Raw genomic sequence first — 15,474 nt, forward strand, 5'->3', positions numbered from 1 at the left:
GAACTGACATCTGCCAACATCCTGGACCATGGTTCTCCGCAGACTGTAGGAGAAAAGTATTGGGAAGGCTACACTTCCCAACACTTCATGCATGCCTTCCAAGATGGTACAAAGGGCTCAAGAAGGCTCCGCTTTCCTTCAGACAGCCCCCTGGCACTGAGCATAGCATAGCACTGTAGGGATGTGCACAAACCTGTTTGGCGTTCTATTCTTAGAATGCCGAACAGGTTTGGAACCCCTGCATTCAAAATGGTTCGAACGCGGGGGCAGGGTGGCTTTATGGATGGGGGAGGGTGCACTTACACCATCCCCACTGCACTTCCACCTCCGGTGCTCTGTGTATAAATAGTCCAGCGGGGTGGCAGCATGCCTCCTTGCCGCCCTGTTGTTTCACTGACCGGAAGTGCCATGAGCATATGCGCATGTCGCAGGCAGACACACGCACGATGTGCACACCTGCAACGGAGGGGGAAGTGCATGCGGGGGGGTAAGTGTATCCCCCCATCCTTAAATCCACCCCTGCCCCACCATTGGCTTTAAGGGGGCTGGTTCTGTGCACACCCCTATACCACTATACAGCAAGAAGGGTGCCAGGGGGACTGTGCAGAGTATTCAGCTCTGACTGAAACTTCAGGCCCAATAAACAATTAGTCAGGGAGCCACACTTAGGGTTGATGGGGGCCACCACTGGACCCCAGGCCTTACAATGAAGAACACCAACTTAGCATTTTGGTCCTTCTCTCTAGCATACCATAAATTTAAGGTAAAGTGTGCCATCAAGTCGGTATCGACAGAGCCCTGTGGTTTTATTGGTAGGATACAGGAAGGGTTTCCTACTGCTATCTTCTGTGCAATAGGAGATGATGCCTTTCAGAATCTTCCGATAGTGCTGCTGCCTGATATAGGTAGCAGCACTATAGTCTAGTCTATAGGGACTAGACAATATAGTCTAGTCCCATAGTCTAGGAAACATACCAGCAGGGATTCAAATCGGCAACCTCTTGCTCACTAGGCAAGTCATCTCCCTGCTGTGCCATTAGGTGGCTCTTGGCATACCATGAGTGTACCAATTTACTGTCCAATCAGCCGCCTGGCCAAATAATGTGGGAGGAAGAACATGTGTGCATATATCTCCACTCACCTGGTACACCATTCTGTTGCTACATAATCACATGGGGCAGACTATCTGAACTGTCCCATATTCCATGCTGCTTTATAGTATTTAAATTGCATGGTTTGGATGCTTGATCCCCACCACATGATTATGCAACATCACTATGACACACCAAGGGGGTGGGATGTGCTCATTGTGCTTGACATGTGGCTCATTGCATGTCTGGTTAAGCAGTTTGGTGGTATCATCCAAACTGGCCTCATGTTCTGGAAATGTGTTTTTATGGAGGAGCAGTCAATCATATGAGCTTCCACCCATAGTTGGAAGTGACATAGCTGGGAAACCAGATCACCTCTACATCTGTAGTTTGGGAGAACTAGGTCTGTTACGTTCTGTTGACCTTGCTTACCATTTGCCCCCACAGTGACTAATCCTGAAAATATACCCCCTGTTCATATCCACAGGGACTCTACATTAAGGCAGCAGGCCCACCTGGTATGGTAATCTAAAGTTTGGCACTCTGGTATTTTGTTCTTCTAGGGTTGCCAGCACCTGTTGTTGCTGGTCTTAAAGAATGAACTGCAGCAGTGCCAGGATGGTATGGTAGTCACAATTGTAGATGCAGAAGTTTGTGATAAGATAGCCAAGCTACCCATGGGGTACAAAGAGATCTGTTTGTGTTGTGCATGTGGTGGCAGACTGCATATGAAACGATCTGTGCAGGCATTAAGGTTGTTTGTTTTGTTGATGCATATGTTTCCTACCCTTCATATGGTCACAGTGTACAGTACATCACTATACTATAAATATAAGGCTCACAACCTTTCCCCCTCATCCTTGGTCATCAAGTAGTAACGGCAACTGCCACAGGACAACAGTCCTCTCACATGCTATGCCTTTATGATTACTGCCAAATAATTCTCTCTCTCTCTCTGCCAGGAGCTGCCAAAGCAACAAGTCCCTGAGTCAGGAGATGGCCAGAACGGTTGCAACCCAGAGATTGTGTCTGACGTTTTAAAATATCAGGCGATAGAAAGATCTGAAACTATGAAAAAGGCTGTATCTGCAGCTTCTCTCACCCTTCCATCTTGCTTTCCCAGCTGCTTTGCCCAGTTTGCTTTGTCCCTTGCTCTTACCTGCTGGGGGAAACAAGATTCTTGTGCTGCTCCACAGTAGGCAGCAGGCTCGACTGGCCCACAGGGCAACAGGGCATATTCCCGGTGCACCCCAACTCCCACCCTCAATTACCCATTCTGCTCAAAACCCGGCGCCCTCCCCACATACATTCCACCGCCCTCTAAGTGCCCCCAGTCCGGCCCTGGTAGGCAGGAGGGGAGAGATGGCAATGGGCCATGACAAGAGAAGCCCCCAGCCCCCCCACTGCATCCTCTTTTGCAGCTGTGGCTCTGTCAGAGACAGATGCAATCTCTATAATCTCTCTTTAGTTCTTCTTCTAGCACATAATTATTGGTGGAGCTAGCAAAATGCCCATTATTCTCACTCACGTGGTGTGTGTGTGTGTAGATAGAGAGCTTGAAATTGCAAAGACCCCTGAGTGAGGGTGCAACCCCCTGCAGCGCCTCTGTCAGTGCAAGCCAGGCCACCCACAGCGATGGGAGATAGCTTTTAGACTCGCAGTTGCATGTCCTCAAATATAGACTTCTCTTTTCACCAGAGAAGTGAATGGTCACCCTTTGCTTCTATCTGGGAGAAAGGAAAGGGGCAAGGTTTAGACTGCTTCCTGGGCTGAAATCAGAAGCCCCTGATTGCATTACTCTCACTTAGGTTCTGCTTCTTGTAGCAGTGTGCCCGAACTGGTCCGGCGGCCATTCCAAAGAATGGCCGAACTGCCGGACCGGTCCGGCCCTGCCTGGTCCGGGTCCGGGTGGGGGGTATGCCTTTAAGGGCGGGAGGGCTTGCTTAGCCCTCCCGCCTCCTTGCCCCCACCAGCGCCCGTATTGAACAGTATAGGGGCGCTGGAAACCAGCCGCCCCCCCCGCCGCCGCCGTGGCGGCGAAATAACCCCCAAAGCCAGCCAGCCAGCCAGCCCTCCCTCCCTCCCAGCTAGCTGCCCGCCCACCCACCCACCCGCTCGCTCACCCGCTCGCTCACTGCATAAGAAACGAGAGGAGCTCCGGCACAGAGCTCCTCTCGTTCGGAAGGCCTCCTGCAGAATGGCGGCTTGCGCGCGCGCGCATGCGCGCACCACAAAGCACGCCATTCTCCGGAGGCCCGGTCTACCCGCCGGGAAAGGGCCGGGTAGACCGGGCCTCCGATCGCTGAGTAGACCGGGCCTCCGATCGCCGGAGGCCCGGTCTACCCAGCGATTGGAGGCCCGGTCTACCCGCCGGGAAAGGGCCGGGTAGACCGGGCCTCCGATCGCTGGGTAGACCGGGCCTCCGGCGATCGGAGGCCCGGTCTACCCGGCCCTTTCCCGGCGGGTAGACCGGGCCTCCGGAGAACGGCGTGCTTTGTGGTGCGCGCATGCGCGCGCGCGCAAGCCGCCATTCTGCAGGAGGCCTTCCGAACAAGAGGAGCTCTGTGCCGGAGCTCCTCTCGTTTCTTATGCAGTGAGCGAGCGGGTGGGTGGGTGGGCGGGCGGGCAGCTAGCTGGGAGGGAGGGAGGGCTGGCTGGCTGGCTGGCTTTGGGGGTTATTTCACCGCGGCGGCGGGGGGGGGGGCGGCTGGTTTCCAGCGCCCCTATACTGTTCAATACGGGCGCTGGCGGGGGCAAGGAGGCGGGAGGGCTAAGCAAGCCCTCCCCGCCCTAAAAACAAGGCCCCCCTTCGATGCCGGTCCGGACTTCTCCGGACCGTGCACATCACTAGCTTCTTGCTCATGCTGCAATGTTGTCGAATTTTGGGAACTGGCTATTATACAGATAATATGGTGTTTGCATATTACATGTTACACAAAGAGACATATTATTATCCTATTGCAAATAACGGTGCATATTTTGAATAATCACATTTTTAATGAGAATGAGACAAGTACTTCCTTGACTGATATTCAGTGTAGTTATTCAGTTATCAGAAGACAAACTCTAGGCATCTCTGTGCTTAGACTTTAACATAAAATGGATAGCAGTGGTGTCTGAATATTGCTATATTTTAGCTGAGTGTGCTTAATATAGTGAGCCTTTTGCTATTTTAAGACACTTCTCCTTGATTGAAGGTCCTTAATACATTAAGAAATCTATACTTCTGCCATGGTTTTTGGCCAAGAAGGTCATAAGAAGGATGCAAAAGAAATGGCTCCAAGTCACTGATCTGATAATACAAAATATCTCAGCTGTAAAGCAGCGGTGTTGTGTTGAGAAGATATATTGTTTTATGCTGCCTGAGTAGTTAACCTTTCACCATCCTTTTGTAAGTTGTGGCAGCAGAAAAGTGAGAAAAGGGTAACCATCATTTTGAACATTAGTAATCTTGAATTCGAGGCGGAGAAGGGGAATAGTGTTTTTTAATTAACACAAAACAGAAATGGATAAATTGGTATAATGTGGAATTAGTCCGGCTTTTCTCGTTGTTTGTAGGGTTGCCCCCTTTTCTTGGCAAGCTTCTTGTAAAAGCTACGGTAACGTGATGTGTGTTGTAGTGGTGGAGGACCTGTTTCAGTTCTTCACTCGGCCATCTCTCAACCAAACCTACTTCCTAGGGGTGTTGTTGTGAGGATAAAACGGTAGAAGGTGGGTGAGAGAGAGAACAATGTGTGGAGCGCCCCTCGGAGAAGGGCAGGGGATAAACTCAATCAATACATTCAAATTCCCCCATGAGGCCGCTGCCAACTTTGCATTAAACAACCACCACCCTGTTGCAAAGTCGGGGTCAGGAGATGGAGAGCCTGGGGCAAGACCCCGCCGGCAGACGCCAGAATAAAAAACTGCACACTGGAGCGTTGTAGGTGCAGGGAGACCTGCCTGTGCATGTCCTCCTCTTCTCCCACTTCAGCCTTGGTCACCGCCAGCTGGGACCGCTGGGGTGGGCCCCCCAAGGGAGAGATGGAACCAGCAGTCAGCCCACGAGGCCCCGTGATTGTGACTGACGGCCGGACGGGGGCAGGAGCGGAGAGGAGCCCTCCCTGCGGCGCCTCTCTCTCTCTCTCGGGGAGCTGCTGCGGGTGGGGAGAGGCGGGCTGGTTTGAAAGGCAGGCGGTTGCCGCCGTATCAGCCGTTCGGGCGGGCTCAAGAAGACGAGCGTCGGGCAGCCGCCGCGCCAGCGCCGCCTGCCTGAGGTGGAGACAGGGCGGACGAGCGGGCGGCTTTTCTCCCCCCTGCTGCTTCTCTTCCTCCTCCCCTTTGCTCGGTCACAAGGGCCGAAGAAACGGCCGCTACGGTAATGGAGGAGCCGGCAGGGGGTTAACCTGAGCCGCAGGCGCTGCCCGGGGGTTGGCTCGCCACCCTCGTCTTTCTGATCACGGCTTGTTTACTTCTCTCCTCCTGCTCCTCCCCCCCGCCCCATGGCCTTCATGATGATGAAGAAAAAGAAGTTCAAATTCCGCGTGGATATGGAGCTGGATGAGCTCTCCTCGGTGCCCTTCGTCAATGGGATCCTCTTCTGCAAGGTGCGGCTGCTGGACGGCGGCGGCTTCAACGGAGAGTCCTCCAGGTAGGAATCGTCCAGACACACGCACGTCTTTTTTGGCAGTCCCTAACCTGAGATCCGTACGATAGGCGTGTTAAGGCTACTTAGCCGTGTTAATCTGTTGCAGTTCACACACACATATATTGTGGAATTTGTTTATGCCATAATAAATCTGTTAGTCTTTTTGGGCTTGTATTGTATGTACAACTTACCTGGAAGTAAGCTTCGTTGAACACAGTGGGACTTGAGTAAACGTGTATGGGATTTGCTCCGTTAAAGTGGCACAAGACTGTACTGGCTAGGACAATAATAGTATAGGCGATCTTTCTTCCCACTACGCCCCCTGCAAGATATATTAATTGCCATCACTATAGAGAAGGTGGGGAAAGTTCCTTTTTGCTGTCAAAACCAGGGTTAATAATCTGCCACTAAACAGCTCCGCGGTTTTCAGTGCCAGAGGTGATCTATCCTGGAATTACATATGCAAAATGGTTATGAAGACTGTCTCTGATCATATGCAGAATGCATCTATTCTTGTGCTGGATAAGCAGATTAGTCTTCTTTCCCAGTCACTGAAGTTTGTTGTTGGACTTCTAGACTTGAAGGTATGGCTTTCAGGCAAACTTAATCCCCCACCAGCAGCTGTGTTATCTCAGTCTGCAGGAAGGCATAGGACACACTTATTTAGAACTGAAAGCACCTCTTTGCACTCCTCTCTCCAGTTCTTATTTTCCTTCCCAGAGATCCTGGAAGTGCTCTTGCTGAACACTATAGTGAGGTGGGACTTGGTATACAATATGCAAGCTGTTTGATTTTCCCTCATAATTGCTAATTTTAGCTTGTCTTATAATGGACTGGTGTCTTTTTCTGTTTTATATAGTGGTGACTTTTATGTTTCCTGATTTTTGTTAGTTGCCCTGAGAGACTTTATCCATATTTTAAATAAATAAATGCTCTCATGGAGAAAGGTAATATTTAAACCACTAGTTCTCCTCACAGTTATAGTGACTTTCCAAGCAGTCCCTCTATTCTTACATTTTGCAGTTGATGTTGTTAAAATTGGCAGAACCATATGAAGCAGCTTCACACAGATGGAGGCTATGTGGCACCCAAGTTGGCAGTGGTTTCTATTTTAATGATATAAGTCTTTTACATTCTTAAATATTTATCCATATGAACAAGTATCAAGGGGGAAATGCACTACGTGAACTGGAACTAAGTGTGAAACAAAATTGATGCACAGATTCCTCCTCCGCCCTAAATAAACATGAGCAGAATCCAAAAGTCCTATCTGTAGTTGCCTTAATCATCATAGATGAGGAGGAAAATATCCCTATTTTTTGGAGAAGACTCCTTGCCCTAATAAATCACAAATGACACTCCAATAAATGAATAAACAGCAACAGTGGGGAGATTATTCCGAACTCTATTGAGAAATTAAAGTTCTTAAACCCTGTAGTATTTGAGGTACTGTGACCACATAGTTATTCTGTGAAGACTTCCAGAATAACTAGTAAGAGATTCTCTGGTCTCCAATCTAAATATACTAAAGACCTATTTGTATGCATTAACTCTTGTACCAGTAGCCAGGATCCAGAAACTACAGAACTAGTCCTGCATACCCAAATGGGCTCTGGGCTTGCATTTCTTAAACAGCATGCATGCATACGCAGATACAACCACACAGACTGTGTCTCATAGCAAACTGCTTCTGAAATGGAGGGACTTTCAAAAGCATTTTGTGGTATAGAGATGATCTGCAGTTCAAAAACAAAGAGGCAAAAATCCCACTGAAAGTACCTAAATTCTTGGGCTTGCCTTAAGTACTTATTTTCTGCCCACAGTCATCTATAAACTGTGTAGCATTTTGCCCACCACCAGTTGCTTCCAATCACAGAACCTCACTAGAATAACAACTAAACACACATTTTTGTGGGATGGGGATGAAGGAGGAGGGTTAGCTCTCCCCTCTAGCCCTTTATGAACTTTAAATGCCTTCAGACATGGAAATATTCTGTTACTATGGTGACGTCCCAGATTGTCTTATAAACCATTTTTTTAAAATCCTGTTGCATCTATTTTCAAGTGGGCAGGTGAGCTACCAAAATTATAGAAGAACTGCAAAATTTGGAATGCACCTCCTCTGCCAGTCCGAAGCAATGTATAAATGTGCTTTCCTTAGCCCACACTCCACCAATTTCCCTAAATCCTTACTTTGAAGCTCCCCCAAAAGCATTCTCATTATTCTCACAATTCTTCCTAGTCTTAGGATTGTTTTACCCACATAGTTGTAAACTAAAAGTTTTATATTCTTATCTACACTATTGCCAGTTTTTGCACTAAATGCCTCATACTTCTCAGCTATCCAGCTGTATTCTGACTCAAATATCTAACTGTTATGGATTTGTGTAAGAACAATTACAGTATTATTGATTGATTGATTAAGTGTCGTCAAGTCAGTGTCTTAGCAACTACATAGATATTATTACAGCAAGCTAATTACTTTTTGCTGTTTAGCATATGCATATTGAGTGAGCTGTGGGACTATACCATAGCAGTGTGTGGCTTCTGAACATTTTATAGCAATTACAGCAACATGCTTCAGTTTTACACTTAAAACTGAATGGCTTTACGCTTTAGGTGGATCTCTAGATGCATTTCATAAATACAACGTGCCCAGTTTGTAGGTTGTTGTAATAAGTATTTAAACTATGATTGGGTTCACTGCCATGGCACATGGAGAGTGACAGGCAATGTGAGATTTAAGATTGAAATGCACAACTTGCAAAGGTGATTTCTCTCTAGATTTCAAATTTTCATCTGACTCATTTAACCATTAGCATATTAGACAGGTGTCTCTTGCCATTTTCTGGTTGCTTTTTTTACATGCAATTCAAAATCAAAGTATCAGAAGCAGTCAGCTCATATTCTGCAGTGCTGGCATAATACTGAGTTGGTTTTAGCCCTGTGGTTGATAGGTAATTGCTTCCTAGTGCACGAAATCAATACAATACAAAATCACAACACTGTAATGTGAATTGATTGATCTGGGACACAACCGTTCATTGGCTAATTTCAAATTTTCAATCTCTAATGTGCTATACCACCATAAATTAAAGCATACAATACAAGATGGGGGAAATCCATTGTGTTAGCACTCTGAGTAAAGGAAGAAAGTTAAAATTTAAAGGGTAGTGGAAAGGGTTCTTGAGAAAAATTAGAAAGTAAAAAGTTCATATTTTCCTCAGGTGTACTACTAGAGACAAAGTTGGCGGGGTGCAGGGGTGTAACTATAATAGGGCAAGGGGAGACCATTGTCTGGGGGCCCACCCGAGGCAAGTCACATGACTGACTCCCCCAGCCGCACACCCACCCAGGATTCCTTCAGTTGTATTCATTCTCCAAAACTGATGTGAGTGTTAAGACCTGGAGCTACCAGAACAGCATTTCTTTCTCTAGTACCATTCAATGACTTGCATCATCCACAATTTGAGCTGAGCTTCAGTGATGGGAGGGGGGGCACATTTTTAAATCTTGTCTCTGGGCCCACTCCAACCTTGCTACGCCCCTGGCGGGGTGGTGGTGGATATTGCTGCGGTATTGCTTTGGCTTTAATCAGTAGTGGCTGGTGGGCATTGGAGTGGGGGGAGGGCAGGGGAAGACCTGGTCACTGAGGCAGGAGCCTACCCCACACCCTCCTTTCCTTCACACCAGTGGGCTTGGGTATTTACTCAAGCCTGCCAGCATGGAGAAAAACAGATGGGGGGGAAGCAGAGGCAAAAGTAGAAAACAAAAGGGGTTTGGTTTTTTTTGCAGGGGGGTGGGGAGAGAAGGCAGAAAGGCCAGGGCAAAAAGCAGGGTAGAAAGCAGAAAAGGAAATGCAAAAGATATTGGGGTGGGGGGTGGCAAAAAACAGAAAGGCCAGGGCAAAAAGCAGGGTAGAAAGCAGAAAAGGAAAGGCAAAAGAGACACAAATGGCAGAAAGAGGAACAGAAGGGAGAAATCAGGGATTGCATCCCCCTTTCTGCCAAACACACAAGCTAATAAAAGAACAGACTTACCAGCAGACGGGGGAGCCTCCAGAGCAGGGAGCTTCCTTCAATCCCTTTTCCCCTGCCTGAAACTTCCTCTTTTGGTCTTACTGGCTGGAACAGCTGCTACTCAAGCTGTTCCAACCAATCTGATTCCCAGGAAGCTACTCCGGGCACTGCCCTCAGGAAAAAGAGGGGAAACCAAATTTAAAATATACTGCCTGAAGCAACTAGGAAGTGCATTTTTACCTGTTATTTTAATTCTTCCTGGGGGCAGTGCCAAGAGGAGCCCCCTAGGAATCAGATTGGCTGGAGCAGTTTGAGTAGCAGCTGTTCCAGCCAGTAAGACCAAAACAAGAAGTTACAGGCAGGGGAGGAGGAACTGAAGGAAACTCCTTACTCTGGAGGATTCTCTGGCTGCTGGTAAGTCTGATCTTTTTCTAGCTTGTTTTTTGCAGGGTGCAGGCCCTCCTGCTCTTTCTGACCTGCCACAGCTGGCTTTAACATTTGTGCAGGATTGCACCTTTATTTTCAGTGTGTGTGTTTTTAAATACTCAGTTTGAGGTGTGGGAAGCTTTCAGATTAGGTTGTGTGTTTTTTATGTTCTTGAAGAACAAACATATTTCAAAATATCTATCTTATTAGTTTGTCCTACATTCTTAGTTGGAAAGTGTACTCTATTTTCCATAGTATTTCTGGGTTACTCTGCAATATATTTTAAAATATACTATTCATTTAGAACTACAGTGTGTGTTTATTGCAAAAAGTATAAAAATTCATACTATTTCCTCTGTTAGAGGCACATTTTCCTGGCAAATGACATGGATTCATTTAGTGTAGTAGAATAAATCCAGCTGTGAAGGACTTGGCTGAATTCCTTCATATTATGCAGCAGGACCATGGCAGTTCAACTCTTGCAGAATACTGGTGGACATGTAGAACAGAATGAAATGTTTGGTGCCTGTATACAGAACCAAGTGATGGTTTTAGTGTTGGCACTTTAAAAAGAGAGAGAGTTTGTAAATCCATCATATTAAATAATTCTTTTCACCAGGTGAACCTCTCTCTTTCCACCCCTGCTCCACAGTATAAGCAGTACTGAGATAGAAGCTCCAGACATTGTTTTCATGTTTATCACAGGCTTGATTTGAATAATTTGCATTTAATTATGTGGATGGAAATATGTTGGGCATTGCTCTGGAATAATATTGAACTAGAGAACAAAAATGGAGCCAAAGTCTGCCCTTACATTTTTAACACTCTTCTGAATGATTGTTACTTCATCAATTACAGATGAAGGTTTTCACACACTGCTGACTCAAAGCACTTAGTCTCCTTTGCTCTTAAAGGCTGCTGCGTTTGCCATCTCTCTGGATGAACTGTATTTTCTTAAAAATAAGTGCAGCTGAGCAGATACATAGGGTGACTTCTTCTAATCTGTCTTTCCTCTTCTTGTCCTGATGTCTATATGAATTCATCTTCTTGTGCTCATGTCTATATGAATTAGATACTTGACCTAGCTTCAATAATGGCAAGTCTTAATCCAGGCCTTATAAATTTTATTTGGATCTAGGAGCCAGCCCAAAATTTTATGAGCCAAACAATGGACACTTTACAAAATTACTGGACTTAGTGATATTGTGGAAGGGGAGGGTACAAGTGCTTCTTTTTATCCCCTTTACAAGTAACATAATTAGAACATTAACAGGGCTGCCTGGGGCAAATAAAGATTTTATTAAATTACCTCTGAATATTCTAGTCAAGGCTCAATGGTTCAATTTCTAGGTTCCCTGGTGCCTAGGATTTGTCAAGCTCTATCCTAGTGTATTTTTACTGAATTGCTACATCCAGCCTATCTGGGAAATCTAGTTTGTGGGACGTAAATGAATATTGTCTGTGAAGTGTGGATGATGATAAAACCGGGTAGCAGTCATGGTGAAATATTTCATCTCTTGTAATTATATAATTCAAGTTAGCCTTTAAGCATATGTCCCTCAAAATTGCACATTTGAAGATCCAAAGTTACAGTGTAATGTAGACCGTCTTCCTCTTCTTGAAGCAGAGAGGTACTGTTGCCAGTAAGCCATGTTTTGGGGCTGTGCAAAAATCACCTTTCTATTAGATGCACTACCAGCATGAGTCTATAGGATCGTAGTCTCCATGAACTTTTCAACTCACTCAGTTCTAGTAGTTTGGCACAAGTTGGCCATTAAGCCCCAGACTGAGTTTGGCAGGGTTCGTCCAGGTTCAAGTGTCAACAAACTGAAACAGGATGTGCCTACCCTTCCTCTAAAGGAGGTAAAGCAGGCTGAATAGACCTCTTAAAATCAAAACAGATACTCCCACCTCTGAGATAGCAGTTGGAATACCTTGCAGGAGAAGCAGAAATACAGCCATTTCTCACCCTATTAAGTTTGACAAATTGACAAACTAAGATAAGGGATGAGCTGCTCATAAGTATATAAAAGATGTGCCTCTTGCACCTGGGGCATCATAGTCTTGAGATAGCATGCAAATGTAGCCCCATTCTCCTCATGGACATTTTACACAGTCTGCCCTTGCCTTTGTCCAAAAGGTCACATCTGCATTATTGGTCCATTCATACAATGGGCACTTTTGTTTTGCAAGGATCTCCCTGCCCCACAGGATGGGATAGCAACTGTCTCAGGGCATGTTTTGCAGTATATTTGCCCCAAGAGGGCCACATGGAATCAGAATCCGACAGACTCTTGGATGCTTCTAGCCATGGACTCTCATACACAGACGAGTGGCAACTGCTGCTCCTTGCCCCACTTCCCTGCTGCACCCCGCTCTCTACTCACAAGGAGACACCTTGCCTGACCTTCATGTACCAACTGCACCCAGGAAGGACAGGTAATACTAACTTCTACAGTCATCTATCCCTAAGCTTCCTTGCCTCTTTCTCTGCCTCACTCTCCAGGAACTTCCTAGTAAAAGCCTCTAATCAGACTCTTTTTAAGAAACGCTAGCTCAAGTTATAGAATCTGCTAACCAAACTAACTCTTTTGTCTTCTGTATTTCCCCATTTCTACCCTAAATAAAGCTTTGAAACTACACCTACAACTCCAATACACTAAACCTGCTTAAACTGATACTGTGTCAGGACTGTACTCCAGTTTGAGAATTTGAATTAATTCCTCCACTTTAGACCAAAAAGCATAGCCGAAGTGTCTCACCAGCGCTTCTGTGCAGTTCTGGTAACAGTGTCTCCATGAAAAACTCTGGAGATTTTGCATTACACAAATCCCATCCTAAGAAGATTATAAAGCATGAGGCCAATTTTTCTACTTTTATTGGGTTAATTTAAAAAGTGACTATGGGCTCTCATAACTGTGCTTCTGCACTGAAATAAAACGTTCTCTTCACCTTTCTCTTCTTGAACCACTGCCTGAGAAGAAATAATAATAAATACTTTAGTGTTTGAAGTACTTCACATTTAACATACATTGTCTTGTAATACTTACAAAACCCTGTAAGATAGATGCATAATAATATCCCCATATTACTGGTGCAAGGGCTGACAGAGAGTATCGATGGAGGCCAGCTAGTGAGTTCATAGAAGACACAAGGTTCAAACTGGGGAATGGACGATACATTGCTCAGGGCAATATGAGTGCTTAATTGATGTTGAACTCTAATTGCATATATGACAATCCTTTTGGAAAAGGTACATGTTGGAAAATTTAACACTTGTACTAATTGGGCTCTTTATCACTTTCATATGGGAATTCATGCATAGGATAAAATGCCATTTTCAATGCTTCCTGACTTATTATACACTTAGACATGTTTTCAGATATGAGGAAAAAGATACTTAATCTTTAAAATGTGGTTTTGAATTACAAATATAGCAAATTAGTAGGTAATCCCAAATTTGAGTAACTCATTCCTTTAAGGAAGCGGGGTGGGGGAGGGAAGACAGCACTGGGTTTTTTCCCCCTTGATGTAACTTGAAATAAGCAGTTCTTTTTCTTTTCTTTTCTTTTCTTTTCTTTTCTTTTCTTTTCTTTTCTTTTCACCAAGACCAAAAAAATCCCTCTTTTGAGGGATGCAAATCGGATACATCCTAGCTTTATGCATGCTCACTTGGAAGTAAGTCCTATTGTATTCTATGGGGCCTACTCCATGTGGTGTCACTGAAAACAATAGGAAAACAAACTGTGCATAGGATTGCAACCTGGTTGTTTACCAGGGAGCAAGCTCCACTAAATGCACTGTTACCACTAAACCTGCATCAGAATGAGGCATATGGAAATAAAAGGCATCGTACTGTGTGTTAATACTAAGAAAAAATACCAAGGCAGTTTTAGTGCAAGAGAAGTACTAAACAAGTACAGATAATGAAGTGGATTCTGTCAATTATTAGGTTTGTTAATGCAAAGCCCAATGGTAGGAGCCACACTGTTTATTAAACTAAGAGGGGTGCTGAACTAAGCGTGTGCATGAGACTACCTTTATTTTTTAAAGTGTTCCGATTCCCACTGAAGATAAGCTAAAAATGCCTGTCTCTAGATCAGGCCTGATTGCCTGGGGACAATTTATACCTGTTTTTTGAGCATATGGGACAAGACCGCCTTGGTGGTCGCCCCCAGGCTGCAGAACTCACTCTCAGGTGAAATCTGCATGGCTCCCTCACTGCCAGTCTTCTGGAGGAGACTGAAGACTGCCCTTTGTACTTAGGCTTTTAATTAGTGAGTAGCTCCCCACACCTCCTTGATTGTTGGAGCGGTTCACTGAATTTAAGTGTACTTTTAAATGAAATTTTATGATTGTTTTATTTGCAGTTTTTACCTTCTTGTTCACCATTCTGAGGTCCTAGGGCACAGGGCAGTAACCAAATATAAATAAATATACAAAGATAAATGAAATACCTGTCTCAGGTGACCCAGCAAGTTATCATTTGTAAACTTAGAAAGTTCAGCAGCGCTGTTTGCTGCTTGGAGTGACTGTATATGTTGCTTGTTCACTGAAGCAAACTCCATCCTAATATTTTTCAGATATAATAGTTAAGGCAAAACATCTTGAATGTACATGTTCTATAAATCAGACTCTGTGCATATTTGTATGGTGTTTGATTGATACATTTCTCATTACAAAGTTATTCTTCGGCACTCTTAAAATTCTAGGCTGTAAGATTTAGGTTTACAGAATTTAGCAGTGGACTGAACTGCTTTTTCCAATAGCAAGTCAAGCCTGCACACCTTGTGACCTCCAAGCCAAACTATGTCTGGCACTTGTGCACGGTTGTTCACCAGCGGTTTGATAAGCCTCCTAGGTTTACTGCATGTTTAGGACTGTAAAACCAGAGATGACTAAGTACTTAGAAGGTCACAGTAATACATTGCTTGTAGGTCCATACATTCTCTTAGCAGTGACAAGCATATCACTAATCTCTATTAGGGAGATTCTCCGGCTCTCCCTGAGGTCATGCTGTGGCATGGACACACTTGGAAAACAGTAAGACATCTTATTCTTTTCAAGGAGTCTGAGGATCAGCCAGGGGTGGCTTTTACCTAAGGGCAGAGTGGGTGGAGCACACCTGAAAAGATGAAAAGAAGTCCTCAGTCTGTCTTCTGAACCCTTTGTATTTTAGGTCTTTGTAGTGTCTGCCTCACATTACTGTGCCTTTTCCCTGCCTGCAGCCTGGCTCTGGTCATTGTTTACACAGTGGGTGGGCTACAGTATCAAAATCTCGTAAACGCCAATAGGAACACACAGAAGTTCT

At 45.2% G+C, this 15,474-nt stretch overlaps 1 protein-coding gene across 4 annotated transcripts in view; it reads left to right on the forward strand.

Annotated features, from left to right (window-relative positions):
• The window catches only part of EEIG2 (EEIG family member 2), a 157,012-nt gene that overhangs the window by 88,115 nt on the left and 53,423 nt on the right, over positions 1-15,474 (forward strand). The window contains exons 1-2 of one of the 4 annotated variants that reach the window (XM_053243519.1): positions 3,998-5,448; positions 5,594-5,721. The exons of 1 other annotated variant lie outside the window; for it this stretch is intronic. In XM_053243519.1, the coding sequence (XP_053099494.1) occupies positions 5,621-5,721 (101 nt within the window). In that variant the 5' untranslated portion in view covers positions 3,998-5,448; positions 5,594-5,620. Of the gene's footprint in view, positions 1-3,997; positions 5,722-15,474 lie in introns of those variants that run through there. 2 more of the 4 variants (XM_053243518.1, XM_053243517.1) reach the window with 2 other exon arrangements.

This window comes from Hemicordylus capensis, chromosome 4, assembly GCF_027244095.1.
Source record: "Hemicordylus capensis ecotype Gifberg chromosome 4, rHemCap1.1.pri, whole genome shotgun sequence".
NCBI lineage: Eukaryota > Metazoa > Chordata > Lepidosauria > Squamata > Cordylidae > Hemicordylus > Hemicordylus capensis.